At 41.0% G+C, this 25,282-nt stretch overlaps 2 protein-coding genes across 25 annotated transcripts in view; one reads left to right on the forward strand and one right to left on the reverse strand.

Moving 5' to 3' along the window:
* The window catches only part of zranb3 (zinc finger, RAN-binding domain containing 3), a 76,734-nt gene extending 73,305 nt beyond the window's left edge, over positions 1-3,429 (reverse strand). The window contains exon 1 of one of the 7 annotated variants that reach the window (XM_067492821.1): positions 1,499-3,429. The gene's annotated coding sequence lies outside the window, so the exon portion shown is untranslated. The other 6 variants (XM_067492822.1, XM_067492819.1, XM_067492823.1 and 3 more) reach the window with 6 other exon arrangements.
* The window catches only part of LOC137108363 (R3H domain-containing protein 1), a 40,256-nt gene continuing 15,817 nt past the window's right edge, over positions 844-25,282 (forward strand). For 4 of the 18 annotated variants that reach the window (XM_067492808.1, XM_067492802.1, XM_067492807.1 and 1 more), the window contains exons 1-14: positions 3,978-4,318; positions 8,922-9,081; positions 12,564-12,762; positions 15,736-15,753; positions 16,340-16,429; positions 19,317-19,440; positions 20,849-20,927; positions 21,576-21,635; positions 22,226-22,366; positions 22,922-23,030; positions 23,208-23,342; positions 23,658-23,683; positions 23,956-24,009; positions 24,435-24,670. In XM_067492808.1, the coding sequence (XP_067348909.1) occupies positions 12,604-12,762; positions 15,736-15,753; positions 16,340-16,429; positions 19,317-19,440; positions 20,849-20,927; positions 21,576-21,635; positions 22,226-22,366; positions 22,922-23,030; positions 23,208-23,342; positions 23,658-23,683; positions 23,956-24,009; positions 24,435-24,670 (1,231 nt within the window). In that variant the 5' untranslated portion in view covers positions 3,978-4,318; positions 8,922-9,081; positions 12,564-12,603. Of the gene's footprint in view, positions 978-3,970; positions 4,319-8,921; positions 9,082-12,563; positions 12,763-15,735; positions 15,754-16,339; positions 16,430-19,316; positions 19,441-20,848; positions 20,928-21,575; positions 21,636-22,225; positions 22,367-22,921; positions 23,031-23,207; positions 23,343-23,657; positions 23,684-23,955; positions 24,010-24,434; positions 24,671-25,282 lie in introns of those variants that run through there. The other 14 variants (XR_010912189.1, XM_067492816.1, XM_067492809.1 and 11 more) reach the window with 12 other exon arrangements.

Here is a 25,282-nt window from a genome sequence, read left to right on the forward strand (position 1 = left end):
GTTAGCAATTAAAAGAGCAACAAGAACACAACAGATTACAGAATTGACGCCATTAACAACAAATGTACTGTATTGGCACAAACTAAATATGTACAGATGTAATGTTGGCGTCCTTAACCAAAGCTAGCAACATAAACCGGAAAAGAGATTTCTATTTAAAAAATAAAAGCCACTTTTTATTTAAAATAATTTTTCTAAACTTCACAAGCGTACATCGGAAAAGCAATCGTGTACTTACACGTTGTGTTTGACTGTGGTACGTAGCTACCTGTCCCACATATGTACAAACTAAAAACTATTTTACATATACGTTAGTCACGTGTGTTTACATACCAGCAACAAAAAGTTTGCTAACTGCTATTGTTGAACAGCGCCGGTTAGATGCGGCCTGGCAAAAGCGTTGGCGTCGTGTTTTAAGAACAACATAAAATACAATTTTAAAATGGTTGTGTTAGAAAAGCTACATAAAATAGACCCAAATAGTTTTTGTACAGCTCAGAATTCTTCCTACCGGTGAGACAGCGGACTGAAGCGTTTCCATGTAACATGAATAGTTTCTAGAACAGCAGCCTGAACCAAGAGACTAAAAAGTTTCGCGGCAAATCCAAGGTACACTTGGTTTATATCACCAGGCATCCACAGCCTATCCTTACCAATGCTTGTTTAAAGTAACGTTTCTTGTTTATGATCCAATGTAACACATTTCACCGAAACGTATAAACACTTTGCACTTGTGTTACATTATATGCAGTGGAAATGGCGGAATTGTCAGGTAAACGTAGTACATGCGTGCGAAAAATATCCAACAACGACGGGACGTGATATATTTTCAACACCCTACGTGCTGAACGCGAGGAGTGACGTACCGTCCCAGCCAGCCTGCTGGACTCCGCCGCTTCTTCTTCACTCTGCCAGAAACACTAGCAACTTCACGCTCGGTAGAGACAACGGCTGTGCACCGATTGTAAACGAAAGCGGTAAGGCAACAGAAAATATCGGCAGTGTCCTGTCCAACACTTAACCGATTAGCAAAATGTATGAAGCGGATAGCTGAAATCACGTAAGACGAGCTCCTTAGCAGTAAACATCTCTCTTTGCTAGTGCGTGACAGCGCAGGGCGCCGGTGTTTGGCCGTTTTCAAGCGTTAGCGAAGCTTCAGCGCCAGGTAATAATCGCTAGCTTAGCCCCGAGACGAACCAACGCAGATGTAGCACATAGCGTTGCCCTGCTCTGCGGCAGAAGTACAGTTTTGCACATCGGAAGTAAGCACTGCGTCCAAATGATACACGGACTTACTTTTATTCGGCATACGTTCGAATAACTAAACGACAATAATTGAATAATACAGCACCATTCAACAACTTTTAGGCCTCCCAGCGACATATGCGGCAAAGAACAATGTGTACTAAGGCTGACTATTAGCCACGTCAGTAAACCGAGCTTGAAATCATTCGCTGCTCTGCATAGTCGGATATTTTACCGAGTGAATTTTACTTACTTGTATGTATTCTCACACAAACGTCATATCGGGTCCGAGCTTTGTGGGTTCCTCGGAGGGAACCTTAAATTGCAAAAATTGTAATGGAGTCTGGTGTGACGGGCTCGTTGTGGAATATGGAGGACTAGCTCTCAAGTTACGTTACTGTAAACGATTAATCACAACAAATGTCCATTGATTAACCATCCCTTCTCCCTGTGCTATAACACCTATCATCTTTTCTTGTCAATGTAACATTTTTCGGTCGATGGAAATCCAGCCCACGCTAGATTATTAAACCCACGTTCGTGTATTAGTAAATGACACATAACGATGCGCAATTACCACACTGGTACATGTGAATCCAACCAGAGCAGCGGGGATTCATGTTATGTTTTTTGGACAAGTATTATGTATCATAGCCAACTTGTATCAATTCAAATACCTCTCTAACATGTCTACGTTTAATTGTAAATATGCCTTGAAATAAATGAAAGATGTAGTGTAGCGTTGGATATAATCAATCATGTGTATAGTATTTACAGCTTTTCTTTAATAGGGTTTTCACTATTATATATCATAATCAAGAACTTGGTAGAAGTGGCCACTTGAACATGACTTGAACTAGATTTCTGCTGTATAAAGGTCTTAAGTCAGAGCTTAATAACTGAATCCACTATCATCCTGTGGGCACTAACTTGAATATTGTGGCCTCATAGATATGAAAGAGATGGACAGAGTAGAAGAGGAAGCTTAGAAATGGCCTCCACTGAGGCTGAGTATCATGATGGGGTCATTTTCATCAAGACAGTGAGTGGAGACAGAACTGGCAACTGTGCTCTGGAGCAACATACCGTAACATGGCCTTTTGAGGTATTATGACCACATCTGATATTTGTTTAACAATAATGTGATCAGGCTCATGTTAGTGATGCATTTTAGCATCTGCTTTTCCCTGCCGTGTGAGGAATAGTGCATTAGGAAGTGGTAGTCACAGAAGAGTGAATCACTGCTCAAATGCTCTCTTGTGATTGTCTACACTCTGCAGCACACCCCTCAAAGGCTTAAAATAAATAATAATTGTTTTGGCAAAACGGTTTCACCTACAGCTGCACTATTGACCATTCATTACGCAGGTTAGGCCATATTTGGAGCTGATGACATTATCAGATATTGAGGTTGAGGATGTTGTGTAATAGCTTTGGCCATAGATGTGGCCCGGGGACTAAATAATTCATCGCCTTCCACGGGGGAAAATCTCTCTTTCCTATAATATTTGCTGTGGGCCATTAAATAATTTATCCCTCTATCCATAAATTGTTTGTTCAATTGGTGACCTTTTCATGGGATTAAGGAAGCACAATAATAAATTCTTCAGAGACCTGGCATAACGAATGGTACAATTATGAGGCAGGATTGGATCGGATCGGTTGTCGCAGCCTGGTGTTGGTTGCTAAGTGACAGCAGGAACTTTTACGCCCACTGTGTTTGCCGTTGAAGTCTGAGTGACTGAAAGGACAAAAACAATCACATTATGGCAGTCTAGACTTCGGCTGTGCACAAGACCTGTTTGTGACTTCCTATGTCTTTAACAGCCTGTCAGTCACTTAGTGATGAAAGTGCTTCATCAAGTAGATTTTAATTTTTTTCCAGAGCTCTATCGCCCACCTCCATGCAATGCCCTCTGAACATACTAAGTGGACAGAACTGTCGATCTTTAATAAAATAAACAAGCGTGGAGGCTATGATCCCGTATTGTTTTTCCTCTTAAATCCTCTAAAGTCATGAAAAGCGGATTTAGATGAAAGGGAGGTGGTTAAGGGTGTGGTGTGTTCATGCACAAGCAGCTGCTCATTTTCTTGTTGCTTGTTTTCTAGCCGCGCCACTAATAAGCTTATCTCAGATTTGCCTTAAGCTAAATGTTTTATTGCAGTATTTCACTTTTCCAGTTCAATAATGGGATATTTCAGGTAGTGGTTTTCTGTCTCTCTGTGGAAGTGGGATTAGCCATAGCCTTGTCTTGTGTAAAAAGCAGGGTGCCAGCTTTAATGGAAGCTAGCCCAGTGAACAGCTCGGCCTCTCAGCAGCCAGCGCCTCCCCATCGACTCTCCACCTGGTCTATGAGCACCTAGCTGGCCACAGACATGTCGCTTCTATCCCGTCTCCTCCTCCCTCTTTGTCGCCTTTCTTTCTCCTTAGCATTCTTTTTGCCTGTGCTCCTTTTGTCGCCTTTTCTCTCTTACTGCTCTACCTCCCACCCTTTCTCATCTTTCTCTCCTCTTCCTCTCATTCTCCTTCCATCCATCCCATGTCCCTGACTGCCCTTTCCTCCTCTTCTTCTTCTTCCTCCTCCTCCTCACTCCCGCCTCCACCCTAAAGCAGAGTAGCTAATGAAGAGCCCCATTTAGCTGGTGACTTTGGTTCAGTCAGCGCTCCATAGCGCCGACTGGCCTCGGCTGCCGTGACTGGCTGTTGAGGCTCTGACATCACACAGGGGCCAGCTGTTGATTTGGCGCTGTCTCCAAGGCTGGCTGGCTTGATGGGTTGTGGCAGGTAGACTTGTGCTCGCACAGCACTCTTCCTTGCTCCATCTCTCTTTCTCGCTCTCTCTCTCTCTCTCTCTTTGTGACACCCACTCTCCCTCGCCCTCTCCCTTTACACTCCCCTCTCCCCGTCTTACACTCTCAGTCAGTCGAGCGTGTGTACAGGAGGCAGTAGGCAGCTGCTGAGGAGCGAGCTGGGAGGTGACTCCAGCTTCCTCACCAGCAAATTGTGCCTCCTGTACGATGGAAACTAAACAGTCGAGTAGCAGAAGGGATGGAGGGCAGAACTGCCAGGCAGGTAAGTCCTGCAGCTTCGAGCCACTTTGTTAGTGAGCAGGCATTGATCTCACATACCTGTTACTTATTTTTACAATTTCTTTCTTTCTTGTACTCTTCCTTTTCCTATTCTATAGCCTATTTTCTAAATATTTAGTTGTGTATTTGAAGCAGTTTTTTATTTTTATTTACTGACACATAGTGTGAGCTGATGATGTGTTAACTGCTGTTTTTAAAAACCAACAAGAGAAAATTTCCTCAGCATCTGCTTGTCTGTTTCTTTTTCAGCAACTGTGCATTCTTTTTATTTGGCTTGTTAAACTAAGCGCAACATGAGATTTGGTTTGTGCTCCCAGAGCTGAGTTACACGGTGAGCCAGAGCTTTTGAAATCTCATCACCAGTTTGCTACAGTAGTGCTGCTTCTGGTTTTCATTATGATTATAATTAAACAAGATCTGCCAATAAGAAGCTTTGCTCTGCATTGTTTTTCAGCTAAGCTCATCCTCTGCCTCCCCTGTTCCCCCTGTTTGTTCTGCAGGTGTTGTGGTGTATGTAAATGGACTTTTAATGACTCTGGCTGACTTTTTGAGTTATTCCTCTCTCATAAAGCTCCCCAAATTAAAACTGCTAGACTTGCATGTTAGTTTTCTGTGTTTATTGTTTCCCCTCTAATTGCCTAGATTGATATTCCCTGGAAGCTCTCCTGTGGGATAGGTAATGGATTACCTACATGCTCTGCTGTGGATTTAATTTATTAATGCTGGCTGGCTGCACCTCTGCTGCGTTGCATCGCACTCACACAGCCTTATGCGACCTGGAGGCAGAATGAGCAGCGCAATTAAGGGCTCATTTGTGACTGTTTATGGGGTTTTTTTTTTTTTGTTTTTTTTTCTGTTTTTTTTTCTGTTAGATCAGTCTGAGCTACTACAGGTAGTTCCTTAAACTGACACTGCCTCAATCGTCCTAAAATTGAGGCAAGCAGTGTATTAAAGTGATATAATTTCATAGGCTTTACACAAATCGTTTTCTGGTCCAATTATCTAGCTCCCCTGTCAGTGCTTTCCTTGCTTTGCAATTAGCAGAAATAGATAGAAAATGGGAGATTAGTTACTCAGTTTAGCAAAACAAGGAAATCAATTTTATCGCAGCACCACAAGCATGAATCAGCATTAGTAACCCAATTAACAGTTTATTTGATGCCTGATTTTTATTAGCCAAGGTGCATGTGCACCCTGTCGGACTTATTCCAAATCTGTCTTGTTGGTTTGTATGGAAATTAGCAAGTTACCTCAAACATGAAATGTTTAGCTGCTCTTAAGATCTACTAAAAAATTGTCAGATAATTAGAATAATCAGAAATGGCAAGCGGTTGACATAAAACTGTTGCCCACAGACATGGCATTACTGTTGGATTTAAGTCTTTGCCTTCATTTTACAAAGCTCCACTCAATAGAGCTTTGTTTAGTATTCTGCATGTCTGCAGACAATATCCCAGCTGTTTGGCACTGCTCCTACCTTTGTCCGTTTTTATGTTACATTTGCAAAAGCTCATCAGCTGCAATAAACCATGAGTATTATGCATCTGCATGCAGTGACGCTGCTGCTTTGTTTTTTGCTCAGGTGCATAGAAATTGTTGGTGGATTTTCTCTGAACATTCTGAAGCTTGGCGAGGCGATGTCTTGATCTTTTCTTTTCCGCCCCGTGTTTGACTCATCCCCTCGTTCTCTGTTGAGTAGAGCCCAGAATAGAGTAGCAGATAGAGGGAGGGATTGAGGGTCCTTCACCTCCAGTTGAGCTGGTTATAGCCCAGACAAGAGGCCCTGATCCACGCAGAGCTGAGCAGAACAGCAGAGGTGTGGGCGGGAAAGGTCAACCTTTACAAGAGGGGTGTGTGTGTGTGTGTGTGTGTGTGTGTGTGTGTGTGTGTTCATGCTTTTGTGGCAGGGAAAGAAAATGAGTACGCTGGAGTGTGCTTGCTCGTCTGTTCCTGTGTGTGCACGCCATCACCAGCAGGCTCTCATGCGCTTCACAGTTATTGAGAAATTTCTCATTAGCTTGACATCGAAAATAATTGTTCATGAGAGTAGCCTGTTAAGAGCCCTACGTATGATTAACTGGGCTCAGTTGACGGCCCCCCTCATGACACCTTTTGTGAATTTTTTTAAGAATTAATATTTATCAAAGATTTGTGTTGCTGTACGGCTATGCCAGCCCAGCATTCCAGTGTTGGTGATTTTCAGTAATATCAATATCAAAATATCAAACATTAACATATTTTATATTTTAAATTACATTTACTTCATTTCATATTCATGCGCATGCAAATTTTTAATACATACATTTTTCTTGTATTGCGATTGTGTTTGATTTGCAGTGGTGGTGTTTGGTGTGTATGTGTGCGTGTGTGTGTGAGTGAGAGAGAGTGAGATGGCTCACTTGCTGAGCATGGCGATAAAGGTGTTGTGAAGGGATGTTGTCACACTAAGCGATGCCTAAGGGAGCTTCTTTAGGTTGCTGTGCTCTGCGCAGACTGTAATGCCAATGAACCACTCCCTGTCAGCCACAGCACAATACTGGAGGACGCACAGGCAGAGCATCTCTTCAAGTTCACCACTGCGTGTCTGCGTGACTGTGTGCCTAAAAGCTGTTGAGCACCAGTCAAACGGTGATGCGTCCCTGTCTACCAAAACATTTCTTTATTGGGGTGTACATTGCCTGAACTGTCTCCACCATACTGTACAGATGCGTGCACACAAACACGCGCGCACACACACACTCACACAAAGACTCAGCTTGAAGTCCTGAAGTCAGCCGGCCCAAAGCAAGGCTGCAGTGTCCGCTCAGCCGCTCTGGTTATAAAACCTGGAGTGCCCTTGGCCAGACTTAACCACACCGCTGACAGAGCAACTTTTACTGTGTAACAGAGAGGGAGAGAGATAGCTGCAAGACCAGTGCTGAATTACAGAGCAGGCTCCACATTTTTTACATTTCAAACATTTACCAGGCAATGCTGTTTGCAGCGGTTTGAATTAGTACCATTTCTGCCTTCAGCTAGGAGGAAAAGGGGCAAAATCTAGAGCCACAGCCCTCAGGATGATCCTCCTGTCATACATGAATAACCATGTAAAAAAAAAAATGCTGGGTGCTTTGAGAAGGAGATCAGGGGAAAGCAGAGCAGAGAGGAGAAGAGAATAGCTTAAACTCAAGAAGTAAAATAATATGTAATTCCATCTTAAGTAATAGCCATATAATGGCTATAAAGTAATCATAAATGACCTAAACGCTGATGGATAGATCCAGCCTTCAGCATAACTTGTCCATTTGCCAGTGCCAAGGAGAAATGCTACAGGCTGGAGCGGACTTTTTCTCATACATTTGTTAAAAATTATAAAACCTAATTTTCAAGATATGGTCTTGATGAGTTATGAAGCCTTAATAACACCCAGTATTCGTGGTTCTATGAAACAGTTTGAACCAAAGCAAGGCGCCAAATGGCGACTACTGTTTAACGTCACTCCCACCCATCATTTTCACCGTCTGTGACTCTGGCTGTAGGCTAAGGTGTCATGAGAAGTGAGATTATAAAGAGAGCAGGGATTTCACTTGACCTTTTTGGCTGGCACGGCGGGGTCATGCCAGGACCATGTTGGGAGCAGCAGCCAGGCCTTGGCACAGTTGGGTGCCAAAGTCAGCGTGGCACCTCGCCCACTCAGTGAGACGGAGATTAGGGGAGGAGAGAGGGAGACAATGAGAAGCCTGGACATGGATCAGTTATGCCCCTTTAGGAGATTGTACAGCATCAACTAATCTGATGAAGAGGTGAAACAATTAATTGAGAAGTCTACTTATCACTTTTGTTCTTTGGTTTCAGATTCTCAATTATGAAGGTTTTTTTTTTTTTTTTAGAAATATAGAATTGCCACCTTTCAGTGATATTTTATAGCTCAATCAATAGATTAGTTTGGCTAAACAATTCAGAGCTTAATCAATGATAATAATCATTAGTTGTAGCTATAATGTGATGTTTAACTGCAAGCAATAATGTCACATCTGCACAAAAGAGAAGAAGCTAATTTGTGCTGCGTGAACAGATGAATGCTGATGTAGTAATAAAAGTTTATTATTTACACTTTATCACTTTGTCCGGTATTGTTTGAAAATTTTGCAAGTCTGTTGTTGGCATTTTCAGGCGTGTGCCCTGTCCAACAGGTGTCACTCTGTACTTGAGTTAGAAAATAATTTTGTGGAAAAAAGAAATTGTATGCTAGCATATTTGAAATGTACGTGCCACCAAATGACAGAGGAGTTTTCAGCTGAGAGATGCTATCTTCCCTCCTGCTGTTCTCTGAATTCCTAATGCTTGGTTTTTACGAGGTTGGCAGGGGTGCCTTCTCCTGTTGCCTCCGCCGCACTCCCATCTTTGTGCTCATCCATTATTTATGGCACGCAGGCACGCATATGCTCAGACATACACACTCACCACACTTACTTTTTTGCACAGACGCACAAATACTTCAGAGTTGCTGACATTCTGTGTGACCTTAGCGTCAATACCACTGCAGACCTCTGACCTCTTTCACCCCAAACACCACAGTGCTAACCCTGTGCCTCTTTGGTTGGCAGGTCAGCAGGGGTCATGAGGGTGTCCAAGGCCCTGGTTGCTTTTCAGAGCAGCTGAAGCAGACATGGGCGAAGACATCTCAGATGGCATCGGTAGGCTCAGCCTCATCAACTTCACCAATAACATCCTCCTACGCCACAACCCCCACTGGCTACCTAAAAAGTAATGTTTCCTTTTTATCTCTGCTTGAAAAGCATAGTTAGTCAGGGAATATCATATGTAATTAGTACAACAATCCCAAATGGCATAAAATGTTCAAAAGAATGGAAATACAACCTTTATGAATGTCTCATATGATCTGAGTAAGCTTACATTCTGAATGTTGTTTGCCACAGTTCTTTTTGTCAGTGAAAGGAAGGAAGTCATGCTTCACATTAGTCACAAAAGTTACAGTCTCTGCAATTCTCACAACAGTTTTTCTAATTATAGTTATATTAAAATACAATAGTCCTAATTACCTGCTAAGAATGTCTCACATTGGAACTTTTTGATAGAATTAGCTTGTGACTCATGCACAATTTAAATATAAAACGTTTTGTCAAAAGATGAACAGCGATTAAATTTAAATATGACCTTCTAGTTAACAGATACTTTATGATAGTACATGACGAAGTTGGCTTTAAAGTTCTGATGTATTACGTAGCCCAGTCCAATGAAATCTTTCTATTTACAACAGAATAGACTAAAATGTTGGCTTTTAGCGTGTTTTATTAATATTCTACCATCTAAAAGTGCTTTTATAGTGTATACCTACATATAATACCGTTATTATTTAAATGTCTTTTTTCATTTTCTCTATTTCCTGGTACCTAATGCTGACACTGCATATAACACAACTTCTACAGCCTTTTACATGTTCTGCAATGAGTTCTCTCCCCAATCACACTTTTATCTCCCAAAACATTAATAATAAGCAACCTCTTATTTAGACTTGGTAAATCCTAACCTCATTCTTTAAAAGCACCTAAAACCAAGCTAACATAAAGACTTATCAGGAAAATAGTATACAATGTCCAGTCCATGAAACACAACCAATAAATAAAAAAGCATGCGTATGTAATACCTCTTTAATTTTGGAAACGATTGCATCTGTTAGCATATTTCTTGTCCTTTTTCAGTCTTATTTATGTATTTTTTAATAAGAGACCAAATTGCTACTCCCTTAATTCCCTTACATTTCCTTATTGTAACACTAAGGATGAAATGATGAGGCATATTACTTATGCAGTCAAAACATCAGCGATTCTGAGCAGGCACACTGTGCAATTATCTCAACCATGAGAGATGAGACAGTGAAATTCAAATGCATCAAAGTCTCAATCCAAATTTAGTGCTACACTTTAGTCCCTAGATAAAGTGTGTTTGGGAGAATGAATGATTCAGTGAGGGACAAAATAGCTGTCCATCACAAACCCAGCTCTTGAAAATATCTGTCCAATATTGCAACTCTTCAACATGGCACTCAGGAGACTTTAGTCATCGAAATGTCAGCAACAGTCACTAAATATTCAAAGGCGTGCACAACACTCTGGAGTATTAAGCTGTTTTCCTGCAGAATGTAAAAATAATGTAAGTCAGCAGCCAGTGTTGCTTTTGTCAAACCTCTGACAGGTTCTTGAAATTCAACATCTGACTCTCCAGTGCCCAGCTATGTTTTGGCTCACCTCTTACCCTCAAACAGAATTTGGGTTTGAGCTACATTTGCCTGGTGGAGGAACTCAGGAAAGCAGCAGACCTCACTAGAAGTCAGTTACTCTGACATAGAGGAATTGGATGCCACCCTTTTAAAGAGAGTAGCTCCCTCTCGCTGTCTCAGCTCTTTTGGGATGTAGATAAACAATCAAGTCTCAGCCAGCAGCTTTGCTGCTCAGTGATCAGATAGGATAATGGCTCTGATCACTGCCCGGTAAAATCGGTTGAGGCTTTGCTGATTGCTGTAGACTGGAACAAACACACAGTATGTCACGTACACACTCAAGCCCAGAAAAGGTGCTGTCATGTGTGGATCCAGTTTTGATGTGCAAAGTGAATTTGATGAACCATTTTCTAATTAACCTATTAATCATAGCTCTCATGTACCAGATGTCTGCCCTCCCTGTGTGTGCGTGTGTGTGTTTCACTGCATGGGGCCTGGCTGCGTAATTAGGGCATATCAGCAGGACGAACTCGCAGCATGACTTAAACATGGGGGGTCATGTGCATTACATGGATATTTCCAGGAATAGTTCGTAGGGCTAAAACGGCTAATGTTCCAGGATCAGCAACATTGCAAAGTTATTTTATGTATGGTGCCAATTTGGGTGTTTTTGGCAGGTGTATGAGTTCTGAGAGTACTGGCACACATTGTAGTTCTATCTGCTTAGTTGTTCTATAAGCCATACAGTGTTGTATAGGAACATACAATTTTATATAGGAAAACTGCACATAAGGATTCAATTAGAATCTTTGACTTTGGGACGGTAATTGAAGAAAAAACTCGATTTAATAATATACCTTTTTGTAGAATTTTGCTGATAAGAAATCACATTTTAAAAGTATAAAACTAGTTTAATATGAAATTAAATTTAATAGTAAATAAATGCCTTGTTATATGACAGTCCCTTTTCTTTCTTTTACCTTTTTTTTATTTATTTTTTTTCTTTTTGGCCAAGTGGAGACACACTAATCTAAATCTGTTTGATCTCACGGGAGCAAACGGTCATCATGCTTCGTGTCCAGTCATGTCCATTGTCTCTTGTGGAACAGCTGCAGAGTTGGGGGACATCACAGACAAGCAAATGACTGATGAACACCATGTGTTGAACACAAACCGGCTCTTGTTTTTCTCCTGCTTGCTTATACATACACCTTTCTCCCAACATTTTAAGTTTTTAAAGTGAGGTGGGAACAACTTTATAAACAGTTGTTAAGCTGTGAGAAATTTTCATCTTTACACATGGGGCAAATCAGTTATTGCTGCTGAAATTTCAAAATAATAACCACAAGAAAGAGTGAAACAAATTAAACGGTCATTACTTTGGGCGAGGTAGAGCGGGAGGTAGAGCGGCCGTCCTACAATCCCAGGGTTGTTGGTTTGATCCCCCGCTCCTGTCACATTTCGAAGTGTCCTTGAGCAAGACTCTGAACCCCAACTTAGTTTCTCCCGGTGAGTGTTGGCTGCAATGCAGCTCCCCCATCTGTGTGTGTGTGTGTGTATGCTATTGTGAGTGGGTGAGTGAGAAGCAGTGCCATATGATTAAGGTACCAACAAGTAGAAAAGCACTACATACATGCAAACCATTTACCATTTATTAAAGATGTGGACAGGACCACAATTGAAGAGCAGCGGATGTAATGAAATGGTATTTTATTTATTACTGCTAAAGACAAATAAGACTTTAATTTTTTACTTTACTATCTTTACTTTATTTGCCATTATACCATGAAAATACGCACACATTTTTTTTAATATTGCAAATCAAAAATTTGATTATTGAGATATGAGATCTGTATATCAAGAGAGACAGACAAAGAAAGAATATACTGCCACAAAAATTGATCTTGTGGATATTGTATGTGCATGTTCTCTGAAACTTGATTGAAATTGATTGTTGCTTTAATTTTTAAAACCCTATAGTCCTCAAGGATATATCCCTTTCTTTCAGGTATTCTGTATTTGCCAACATCTCCCAGTAGGATTTTGCAATGAGAATGTCCGATACCGTTGACACTGAAACAATGAAGGTGTCCGAGGCTGCCGAACCGGTGTCCTCTCCCAAGGACAACACCACAAAGTCTGAGGTTTTGGATCAGAGCCAGAATGGCAGAGATGAACACAGCAGCAGCACCAACAGTAACTTGCAGGTAAAGAACTTAGACATGTTCTGCAATACAAGGGGATTGGGTGTATGTAAACTTTAAACACCCTCCAGTAACGCTTCTGTCACATAAACCGCTTAGTTTCAGCCCCCCCCCACCCCCCAAATAAACTTCTAATCAGAGAGGTTAGAGTTGTCAGCACTCTGACTAGACCTGACCTAAGCTGATCACACCTGACACTTCACCAAACATTTTCACTCTTTTCCACATTCACCTCCAAGAAAATTTCGCTAACAATCAACGTCAAACACCAACTGCCCTGGGGATGTCTTGTCACCTGCGGCATTTAAGATGGATTTCTCCCACTGCTTCAGCAAGCTAAATTATTCCTGAAAAGTATAAGTTGCACAGGCTGAAATAATAATGTGGGACTTGACTGTGCTTTACCACAGCACCAAGGTCAGTCACAGTGAGGCTCTTCACTCCTATGTGCCTGTTGGTTGAGAGACTCTAGAGAGCTTGGAAGAGATCATTTGGACATGTAAACTAGTAAGTCTCATGTATCCTCCATGGAAGACAATAAAGCAGTGAATCTGTAGGGGATTTGGAGCAGCTGAGATTACTTCTAAATAAACAGCTAATCAATTACTGTAAGTCTCCATGTATTTGCAGCATATGTGGTTTGGGACTACAGAGAATAAGCAAGTGTTAAATTGTCTTTTAAAGTAAAACTGGCACGAATGCTTTGTGCTTACAGAGCAACAGACACCAAATCCAAAATGGCAAAACGATAAGAAATCTCATCAAGTGTGGTCAAGGAAACAAAATTCAGGAAAGGAAATGGATTGTCTCTTTGGCTGCAGCCTAAAAATAGGATTCAGGCCAATCTGGCCTTGTGGTTGGAGGCAGTCAGAGTGAGGGAGCCAGGCAGGCAGATAATCTAGAGCTCAAATCCTGGCTTATCTACCAACTTCCTGTGTCAGTGTTACCCTGAGGAACAGAATGACACTAGTGTGGGGGATCTGCAGGAGAGAGAGGAGGAGAAGGGCACAGCAGGAAGAGAGAGAGCATGTAAGGTGTGAGAGGTTGTGAGAGGTATTACAACAAAAAAGATGTTGAAGATGAAAAAAAAATAAGATAAAGCAAAAATAGGCATGAAGATGGAAGTGAGGAATTACTTTCCCCTCCTTAAAATGTTAAGTGAAAAATCAATTAATTATTGGCTCTGGTGATAAAAGTACACAGCGTTATGGGTAATACACTTATTTCCTCTCTTTCTGAGAGTTGTGAGTTTCTTTCTAGTTCATATAAAGCCAGAACCAACATATATTAGTGTATGGTGAGACATGGTAAAAATGCATATGCTAAGCTAATTGGCTTTGCCTTGTAATTACTACCAAATGTATGACTACAGAGCCACTGTTCTGCAAACGTTGTTTTTTATTTTGTTTTTTCCTCTGAAAATTGAAATTCAAAGCAACAGCACATACTGTTTAAAGTAATCTTATTTAAAGCAAGATTTCGACTTAAACAGATTTCTCCTCCCTTTCTCAACATATCTCCTTTATTTGACTTTGCATGCATCAGTCTCCAATTTTTTTACCCTAGTTCAGGGGGTAATTAAAGGGGTAAATAGAGGAGTTAAAGCTAATTCTATCACGTGTGTGTAAAGGCAGCAGTTAAATGCTTGAAGTCAGCAATGAGAAACCAGGGAGGAGTCAGAGGTAGCTGGAATAAGGAGGGGGTAAGGGGTGTGTAGGGGACAGAAAAACCTTCTGAGTGAGAAAAGAAGGAAGCAAACACTGGGTGACTTTGCCGCCATCTGCCTTAAGCTCTCCAGCTTCGTCCTCTGCAGCAAGACAGGTGGCTTGTGGCCGCCCTACTTCTGCTGACTTCAGCCCTTTCCCTCTCCCCCTTTTCCATTCCTTTATCTCCTGCCGGCATTGTTCATTCCCCACCGGCCCCATGCCACTCAATTAGCTGGTGTAGCAGTGCGCTCACAGTCCCAGTTCTCCCCCCGCCCCCTTTCCTCCACATCCATATTGCCTGATATAGAAGGGGGTGCAGCAGGTCACAGCCATTGGAGATGGGTGAACAGTGGTCCATTTAAATTTTTTATAGGTGTTATTTGGCCCTCAAGCTTAGTGAGAGAGGGGAGGGGTTGTCCTTTTTTATTTTAGAGGACAGGTGGAAAGGACAGAGCTGTGTATGTGTGTGTGCACATGTGTGTGGATGCATGTTGGGATTAGGACGCAGAGGACTGGGCTCTGTTACAATTTAGACTGAAATGGCTGCTGCCAGTTCTCCCTCCTCCTCCCATCCGCTCCTGAATGTGTGCTACTGTGAAACCTTCTATTTATACACACACACACACACAGACACAGACACAGACACACACACCCACAGCCACTAGTGCATGAAGCACAGTGGCACCAAGCTGTCTCACACACTGTTGGGTGGCCAGTCCCTCTCTGCTTTCTGCAGCTCACCTCTGGTGCCTGGGTCTGATTCGCATCACAGCCAAATGGAGCTGGGAGCAACGTATAAAACTGACCCGAATTGCTCCAAGCCAAATGTGTCTGGCTTTTGTTTCTGCAGAGAGTCTGTGTGTGTTTGAGAAAGGGGTCCTACAGTGCAACCGCTCTGATAGCATATGCTCTGTAGGAATTAATTCATGCTTGCAGGAAACTGAATTCAACCTGAGACTTTATGCAGCAAAGGGGATTTTTATTTTATTTCAACGGATCAATCCTGCTAATCCTTTGTTCTGTAATGTAAGTTTTTCAGTTTATGAACAGGCATAGAAACACAGCCATTACAAGATATTTTCTATCTTTTATCTTTTGTGTCTCTGTATAAATTGTTGTGGTCTTTTCAAGAGCAAGTAGGTGCGTGCATGCACAAAATGTAGGGCAGTAATATTTAATTCAAACTTCTCCACTTTCCCTCTTTTCTCCTTCAAACATTTTTTTTCCTTTGTGAAATACTTCCCTGAACCACTCCCCTACCTATGGACAGCCTGTGAAATACTCTAAGGTACAGTACGCTCAACATGCATGTCATGTAAAGATACTCCAACTTCTGCACTTGGATTGTGTCTGCTTGGATTGAGTTGAAAGTTATTCCTGTGTTTTGTGTCAAATTGTTGTCATACGCATCATTGCAGTTGTCTAAATGACTTATGTTATGACAGTATGTTGAGATGCCATCACGTGAATGATAGGTTTTGGTTAAGTATCCCTGGAAAAAACTAATAGTGTAAAATGAACATTTCCTTTGTGTCTGCTGCATTGCTGCTGTTTACACTTGAAAAACATGAGAAGGCTGAGTGTATATGAAAATTCCTACTGCTTTTTTTTTTTCCTCCTATTTTTCTTCTTTTTTGGGGGGTGGGTTGGATTGTTCTGATCAAATTATCTTATGCGATCAGCAGCTTCAGATTTTCTACTGTCGACTTTGCACAGACAGGCTTCGTAATCAGCTCAGAAAATTAGAACTGTGCTCGCTGGCTGTTTCATTTTTCCTTTGGTTTGTCACTGTGATTTGTAATGATATGGATGCAGTTGTATGTGTGCATGGTTTTAACTGTGCCCACCTACCTGCAACCCCCCCTCCCCCTTAGTCCAACACCAGGCTAAAGCTCGTGCGGAGCCTGGCAGTGTGTGAAGAGTCCTGTCCTTGCCCTATTCCTGAGCCTTCAGCAGCACCTCAGGTAACAAACTCCCAGAATAACCAGAGTATATTCACATTAGAGAAACTGCTTATGTGGACGTCAGTACTATGATTTTCACAGCACAGCTCTCTTGTCTATATTAGTACATTTGTATTTAACACGGGAGCACTTTTTATCAAGTCCGACACAGCACAGCAGAACTAGCAAACTATAGTAACTGCTTGTGTGCTAACATTAACTAGTTAACCTGAACCATTTACAGATGTTGAGTCAAAAATGTTCAGTGACAGAAAACTGTGTTCTCTTTAACCAACAAAGGGGAAACTCCATGCATCAATATTGTGCACATTATTCTTCCTCACCTGTCAGATGGGTGGTAAATCTATGCCTCTGGCATTTGTGTGCTGCCTAGTCCATGGTTGCTTTATAATTTATTAGTATTGACAATGAGCACGTTAAACATGCTTATTTAAAGTTCTCATCCTCTAAAAAGTAGTCATTTTAAACACTTGAAAATTCATCTAAGTTATCTAATCAAGCCCAGTGTGATGTACAGTAGCTGTTCTTGATAACCCAGGAGCTCACAAGTATAATATCAATGTGCTGACCTGGGATCAGTTCTTCATTTCAGCTCATTACAATGGAGCAAGTAGACCTCGGATGCTTGATTAGCAGGCTTTGTCTGACAGCTATGATTAAATGCCTGGCTGTAACTGCCCGATGAAAACATCACATCATCAAAACAGAAAGTGTAGAGCTCCAACAGTGAGCCGGCCATTACTTTGCCAAATCAACTCTTCTTTTACATCGTATCTCCAGGCAAGGCCTCCTCTGATCAAACTTTCTCCATTACATGCCACTCTGCACAGCTTGCGCGCAAACACACACACACACACACACACACACAGGTGTGTCTGTTCTTGGCGTTTCAGCCAGTCAGCGCTATAACCAGAGGGCGGTGTTACTCCCACAACAGTCTCGCATCGTCTGCACTCACACGACGTCCTGTATTACTGCCATCAATCATGTCGAGGAAATTACAATTTCCACACGTCAGCTACAGAGAGCTGTGGAGCGCTCTAATTGAATACTACTGATATTTCCCCCGCTACTATTATTGGGCCCGGAGTTGAGACTCCTTCTGCGGCAGCCCAACCTAGAGGGACAGGGTAAAGCAATAAAGAAAGAAGTGGAATAAAAAAACACATTAGTGGAGTACACGGCCAGCTGTAGGATTACTGATTGTCATTTAAACCATGTCGTTATCAAATCCAAACATTTTACCTTACTTTCAACTAAAAATTAAGCCCAAATCTGTATTGTTCACCGTACCCATTTTCAGAAATACAGTATCGTTTTTGTGAGCGATGCGTCATATTATATAAGAGTTTGTCCCAACCACCTCCACACCCTGAGAAACTACATCTGTCCTTACATTGTACTCCTGGCTGTCAATGCCAATCAATGGCCAATAGTAACGGGGCTCTGAATATGTGCTGTACTTATTGTTTTAGACTGACAGCCTGTTCATTACATATTCAGAAGACCATCATTTTCACGCTGTTTTTCCTTTATCTCGAGGTAAATGGATGTCAGGAAACAAATGAGGCAGCTCGCAACAGCTGCACATCAACCAGGCGGCTTCCATGTGATGCCGAGGGTGGCATTAAGTAGCAAACATCACCACTTCTCACTAGGAAAAAAAAAACAAAAGAATCCTTTGACTCTGATGCACGCACGTGCACACACACACACTCATTGTCACTTTGAGCAGCACACAATCCTATACTCATTTTCGCTTTCTCTCAGTCTCGCTCAGGCAATTAGCCAGTCACGTTTCTCATTAGCATATTACATTTTCACATATATTCAGAGCGTCTTAAAGGGAAGGAGAATGTAGCGTCTCATTATCTAGGTTCGCAGCTGTTACAGGGATCAAACTCCTGACCTTTTTTGGTTATGAGCTTCTCTCCCGCTGTTAGGTCATCCCTTCTCTCAGTCCATTCATTCTCTCTCTAGCTCTCGCTCTCTCCCTCTCTCTCCCTCACACACAAACTCAAACCCTCTCTGATGTTAGCTTTCCAGAGTTGTGTTTAATCCACTTACGATGCACTGGCAACCCTGCTCCTCTATTCAGCTTTCCTTTTTAGCCTTTGTAGAATTGCCTGAAAAGCAAATCAGATACTGCTCTGAGTTGAGCGTATGCAAGTGTCTGTGTGTGTGTGGCAAGCATGACTGGGGTAAACCAAGGCCATTTTTAATAGATCTCACAAAACATACCAGACTTACAGTCAGATTTCAGCACAGTCAATTTAAGGATTTATTTTATTATGATTTATTTATTTATTTATTTTAATTGCAGGGGGATTACAGCTAACTCCTCATTCTTTTGAATTTTAAGGAATGAAATGTGCTGCGTTGTTTAATTTCAGGCTCAAATTCATGTATTATTCAGGTGGTTTAATAAAAACAAGCTAATCTGGCAGATTAATTGCCATAGCGATTTGGAATTAATAGATGCGTCTGCATTATTACCAGCAAGGAAACAGGTTTTGATGATAAATCAGGAGAGTTTAAGTGTCTTACAGTAGCCTCTTTTGCCCATGCTATTCTCTAATTAACCTAAAACCTGAGGCAAGTTCACAGAGAATTAAATGCCTCATATTTAATGTTTCCTTTCGAAATGAATGCTTCATGTCTGTTCATTGTTCAGAATAGACTTGGGTCACATTCTGTGTTTGACATGGACATACATGAAATAAAAATGTTATTGCATATGTGTCTGTATAGAACTCTTTCAAAATGTTTAAATTAAGGACACACACACACACACACACACACACACACACACACAAAATCAACCAGCTATAAAGAACAATTTTAAATAAATCCAAGATTTTTTGAGATCTTTTTCCATTCCAAACAGGATGGATTTCTTCTCCAGCCATTTGAAAAGGAAGAAAAAGCCACAAAGGACCAAGCTGAGAAAGACGACAGCTGTATCAAGGTGGAGAAACCTGAGAAAACGCAAAGAAAAATGCTTTCGAGAGGTGAGAAATGCAATTAAACCCGTAGTGAACTGCTCGTTTTTTATTCTTAGGTTTTTGTTAAATATGGTCTTCATCATTTTAACATCTATGTCCTCAAGCCATTAGCACAGCCCAGTTTTTTTTTTTTTTTCCCCTATAGGAAATACTGTCATTGTCCGTGAAACTGCTTTACCATAACAGTCACAGAAGCTGAAATATTTCCATTAACACCCCAGCTTCCTTTACATCAAAAACACCTGGGGCCTCATTTATAAACATTGCTTACTCCCAAAAAGAATCTTCAGAAATGCATGTGCCCTTTTCTATCAAAACATTTTATATATACAAAATGTGGCATGAAAATATGTGCCCCCTAATTTTTTTAATATATATAAATATAATTCATGATGCAATGTGTGACAGTGTGTCAGTGGCAACTCCTAAGGCAAAGTATTGAAATGAAGCCAAATGCTTTAATGATACTTATCACACAATCCATGTCACTCAGGCAAATTACAGCCTTCTAATAATTACATCCTTTACCGTGTCACAAGGAACATCCAATCCTAAACATTTTTTTTTTCCCAGCGCAGTGCCCTCCAGTTTGTCCAAAAGCAGTTCTCCATTTTAAACGATATCTCATTATGGGCCGATAATTGGCGTGATTCAGTTAATTGCGACAAGCTCAAGGTGTGAAGCAATTATACGGATTCCCACAGGCGTATAAAGGTGTCTGCTTCCCTCTGTGGAGAAACACCACTGATGAGGCAGCCTCCAATTATAGAAACTAGACACCCACCGAGGGGAATGAGCTCCGCTGTCCCCTGACTCCCACTGATGGGTCCTATCTTTTTGTTGGTTCACAGAAACGTGTGTGTGTGTGTGTGTGTGTGTGTGTGTGAATTTTTTAACCCACCCACTTCTTCATTTCTTAAACGGTTCAGCTGGCAACATTCACTGCTGCTGAAAGAAGCTGCTGGATTTTTTTTTCTTTTTCGTTTTGAGCACACCAGTAACATCCAACTAACAAACAGCATGGTCGTCAACAGTGTCACCCTCAGTGAAGTTCCTCTGCCTGACTTTAGCCTCACAATCAGCTGAATGACAAGCTGCTTCATTTGCATATCAATATTCACAATGGGCATTTCATTAACTCTTTATCATTAATTTGTGGAGTTAGTGTAGAACATTTCAGGTACCTTTTTATTCGAATAAATAAAATTATATTAAGAAAATTGGATACAGTTAAGCTGAAGGATCTGTTTTACAAATCGGTATTTTGAGCTTTTGAAGCTTTTTTTTTCTGCTGATTGTAGGTTTATTTATAGTGGTTTCATTAACATAGAGTGTGATGTTGTGACATAAAATGCTGCCTTATTGAAAGACTGTGTGTCTTTTCCTTTTTTCTTTTTTTTTTTTTATTTTTAAGATTCCAGTCAAGACTACACAGATTCAACTGGCATTGATCTCCACGAGTTCCTGGTTAACACACTGAAGGGCAACCCCAGGTATCTTCAGCATGCCCACTTAAATAAAACTCTTAAACCCTGATCTCTAAAGGCCTGGTCAAACCAGCCTCCAAAACAAAGAAGAGCTAAATTGTAACCTAAGTTTCCTTCAATAGAATTGCATAAATCTGTGGATTCACGTTATTAAGTTAAGCTCTTATGAGTCAGTCTATGATGAAACAGGGCCAGAGTCCAAAATGGAGGAAGCTATGGTAGTTTATTAGTTGTGCTGTATCACCTATATTTGTTTAACGTGTCTGCATTGGTTTGCAGACATTTATAGGGCAATTCCGTGGTATAGAGATGTTCTCAGAATAAACTGTGATGTTAATTTTAAATATTTAGCATAAAATCCCTTCCCTATTTGTCATAGTGCTGCTATGACTGACTAGCATGTTCCCAACCAGCTAGCATGTTAGCAGTTAGCAGGCCAGCTTCAATGGAAAAATTGCAAGCTGCAGTTTAGCAACAAACCCTGTGAGTAGATCCTACATCACCAAAGAAATGCAGATAAATTCAGCCAATTTCTGGAGTCATTTGACCTTTAGCTTTGTCATGATTGATGATTGTTTTTATAGTTTTCAGATTACATGATTTTAATTTAAATGCCTCGTCTTAGCTGGAAAACGTCTTTTATTTATTTTTCAGGGATCGAATCATGCTACTTAAGTTGGAACAGGACATCTTGGACTTCATCAGCAATAATGAGTAAGAAACATATTTTATTATTTTTATCAAGTTCATTCAGGTTCTTATCCTGACTAACACCACAGTATGTGGCTTCACTCACATATATTCAACAATGTTTAACCAAAGAAGAAAACTTGAGAACCTGCAAACTCTTCCATCAAAAATATTTTATGCCAGTAATTTTTGAAATAATGACGCACTCTAGAAGAACAAAAGAATTACACTTTCAGATAAGCTGTGATTGCTTTCAAACAGTTGCTGTCAGCCCAGCTGTCAATTCTTTATACCGTCTTTAACTCTAGCTGACAAATTCTCCATTTTGTATCCTCCAAGTACAGAGTATTCAGTCTGGATTGCTATCATTAATTTGTTTGGAGTTACTGAGGGATCAAAGTTCCCTTCCATTAACCTCTGAAATACTTTGTAGCCTTTTCAAAACCGATGTGAGAGCAGTTAACAGGGTAAAAAGAAATAAAACAAGACTGCTACCAGATATAAAAGGCATCGTTTTATCTTCATTTCAGGAGGAAATTGTGACTTGTCCTTAATCCTTAGCATATCAATTAAAATTACTTTAGACCATTAACCACATATCTGTCTCCCTCTAGAACCCAAAAGAGAAAGTTCCCACCCATGACTTCCTACCACAGGATGCTGTTACACAGAGTGGCAGCCTATTTTGGCATGGACCACAATGTGGACCCCAGTGGAAAGTCAGTAGTGATCAACAAAACCACCAACACTAGAATGTAAGCCTCTTCGGTGTGATGTTTTCAAATATTTTACTAGACTTTGAATTTAAATATTCTTTACATTAGAAACTTCGAATATTACCTGCCATTATCACAGTGGTTGAAATTTTCATGATCACTGAATGCACTTCTTAAGGGGGCGGCTGTTGCTCAGTTGGTAAAGCAGTGGTCCATGATCCTCGGTCCCGGCTATATGTCGAAGTGTCTTGGGCAAGACACTGAACCCCCAATAGCCCTTTCTGACCCATCCCCAGCTGTGCAGTGCCGGTCCAAGTCCGGTAGAAATTGGGGAGGGAGTAAAAACTGTGCCAAATCAATGATCCGCTGTGGTGATCCTGAACTCATGGGATAAGCCAAAAAATGAATGCATTTCTTATTATGCTATAACTTCCTGTGTTAATTGGTGGTAAATATTCTGCAGTCATAAGCCTTTGTATTCAGTAGACAGATAAGTTGATTTGATGCACTGATTGTTGGTTAACATATGTTGCTGTCAGCATATGCTTGAAATTAAGCTACCACTAAAACTCCTGCGAATTCCCCCACCAACAGACCCGATCAGAAATTCTCAGAGCACATCAAGGATGACAGGGTGGATGATTTTCAGAAACGCTACATTCTCAAACGAGACAACTCCAGCTTTGATCGCGAAGACAGCACGGTAGATGTTTTTTGTTGTTGTTTTGTTTTTGTTTTTTGTTTTTTTTCCCATTTGTTTCAGCAAGCTGTCACTTTAATTTCTGACATGTTGGTAAGAGTGGGACAATCTGGCGTCCCTGACATAGCTGCTAAAGAAGTGTCTATTTCTCTGCATGTGTGTGTGGTGTGTCCTTGCCAGATTCGAATGCGTTTGAAAGCTGACAAGAGGAGCAAATCGATGGAGGAGAGGGAGGAGGAGTACCAGCGAGCCAGAGAAAGGATATTTGCACATGATGTGAGAGCTGTTTGTGTAGGCGGAGTTCGGGATTGGGAGGTGTGGGGAGCCATGTTGCACCAATCTTTGTCATTTCTATTCATGTGCAAATTCATAAGATTTCTTTCTAGGAATCACCGTTGCTGTATTTATGAATTTATAGAAGGTATAATGGGATCCAAAAAAACATTGGTGAAACATTAAATTTATTATGTTTTTCTTGACAAATTGATACAGATTGATCCATATTTATAAAGACTTCAAGAAGATTACCCAAAGCTTTCAACATAACAAATGCTAATGGAGATGTGAAATAAAACATTATGAATGATCTGTACCATTAAACCTGACTGTAATTTTCCTTTTTACCCAAAGGAAGATCACTTCATACTAGATAGAAGGTAAGCATTTGAATGAATTCAATCAACATTAACTTTGAGTAATTTTGCTGCAAAAACGTATATGATGATGAACTGTCAATTAATTGGCTGTGGCAGAGCTGATTTTTATCCTTTTTAAAGTGTAACTAAAGCTCTTTCTTGAAATGATTTTCAGTCACTGTAATAGTTTTCTTGTCAGAGCGGCAGTTAGAGTCAGCTCTGTCATTATTTCAAAAGAGTGGATATCTCATTTTGTCAGCGGCTGGTTTGTAATTCTTCTCTCTTCCCTTCAGTGCTCCGGATGAAGACTCATGCATGAGCACCCAACAGAGGCGGCAAATGTTCAGGTAGGACCACCCCAGTCACACATTATTCAGCTCCTTTCACAAAATGAACTGCAGGCAGAAAAAAAACCTTTCGAATCGACATCTGTCTTAATCTGAAAGCTCACGGAACAGGACTGCTGATCTGAGGATTTGTTTTTGCTGCTTCTCTTAAATAGGATTTTCTCCTTCAGGCTTCTTCATGTGAGACAGGCTATTTGGACCAAAGCATGGCAATTAAATCATAAAAAAAAAACATTTCTTTGTTACACTTCATTTTCAATTGATCATACATGATTGTGATGATGTTTGTTGGGAGAAGATCTAGTGGAATGTGGACATACAAAATCACTGTAGGCCATGTTTCAGAGGCAATAAAATGATTGTGTATAACAAATATGTATATAAAAAAAAAAATAATAATAATAATAACAAAACTTCCCATCCAGGTTACGAGCCAGCCGTTCAGGTGCAAGCCGACAAAGCAGTTCCGAGACAGAAACACTGCCACGGCATGGCGAGCCCCGGCCCTGGAGCAGCACTGACAGCTCGGACAGCTCCAACCGGCTTGCCCCACGGCCCGCCATAACCAAGGCCAGCAGCTTCAGTGGCATTTCTCCCGGCCTCATCCGTGGAGACAGCACAGCTAGCAGCAGCAAAAGCACTGGGAGGCTGTCCAAAACAGGCAAGAGAGACCTGTTAAGACAGATGGAGATGGAATAGAGCTGTGTGAACCACCTGTATTACAATGTTTAGATAAAATATGCTTAGATGTTGAAGACATGTCTTAAGAATATCTTCCAAAAAGTACCTTTGTCTGGAGCTTTTAAATATTTCATCATTTCAAAAGCAGACAGTATTCTGAAAATGCAGTTTTACACCAGTTTTCAATTGTTTCTGAGGAGAAACCCTGTCATGATTTACCAGATTCAGCTGTTTTAGCTCAGCAGTGGCTTTTGTCCTAAAAAGAGGCCGATTACCTTTTACAGGAAATTCCTGACTGTAGATGAAGGGATTTCTCATTCATTGGTTCAATGACACAAGGTAGCGGAAGCATGGGCAAAAAAAAGGGACATACAAAAAAATAAATATTTTCTATATTGAGGTTTAAATCCCGTGCCATTTGAGGCACCTTAGGTCTTATCAGTACAAATCTTTACTGCCCCACCATGGTTGATAAAGTCTGTGGGCCACTCTGAAGCCGGGCAGCTGTCAGAACTAATAACCATACAGCTACACAGTGATGGAAGAGGCTCTTAAAAATAAGTCTGAGGGCTGGAAAGTGCCACGCTCGTCA

This window comes from Channa argus, chromosome 23 (assembly GCF_033026475.1).
Source record: "Channa argus isolate prfri chromosome 23, Channa argus male v1.0, whole genome shotgun sequence".
Lineage (NCBI taxonomy): Eukaryota > Metazoa > Chordata > Actinopteri > Anabantiformes > Channidae > Channa > Channa argus.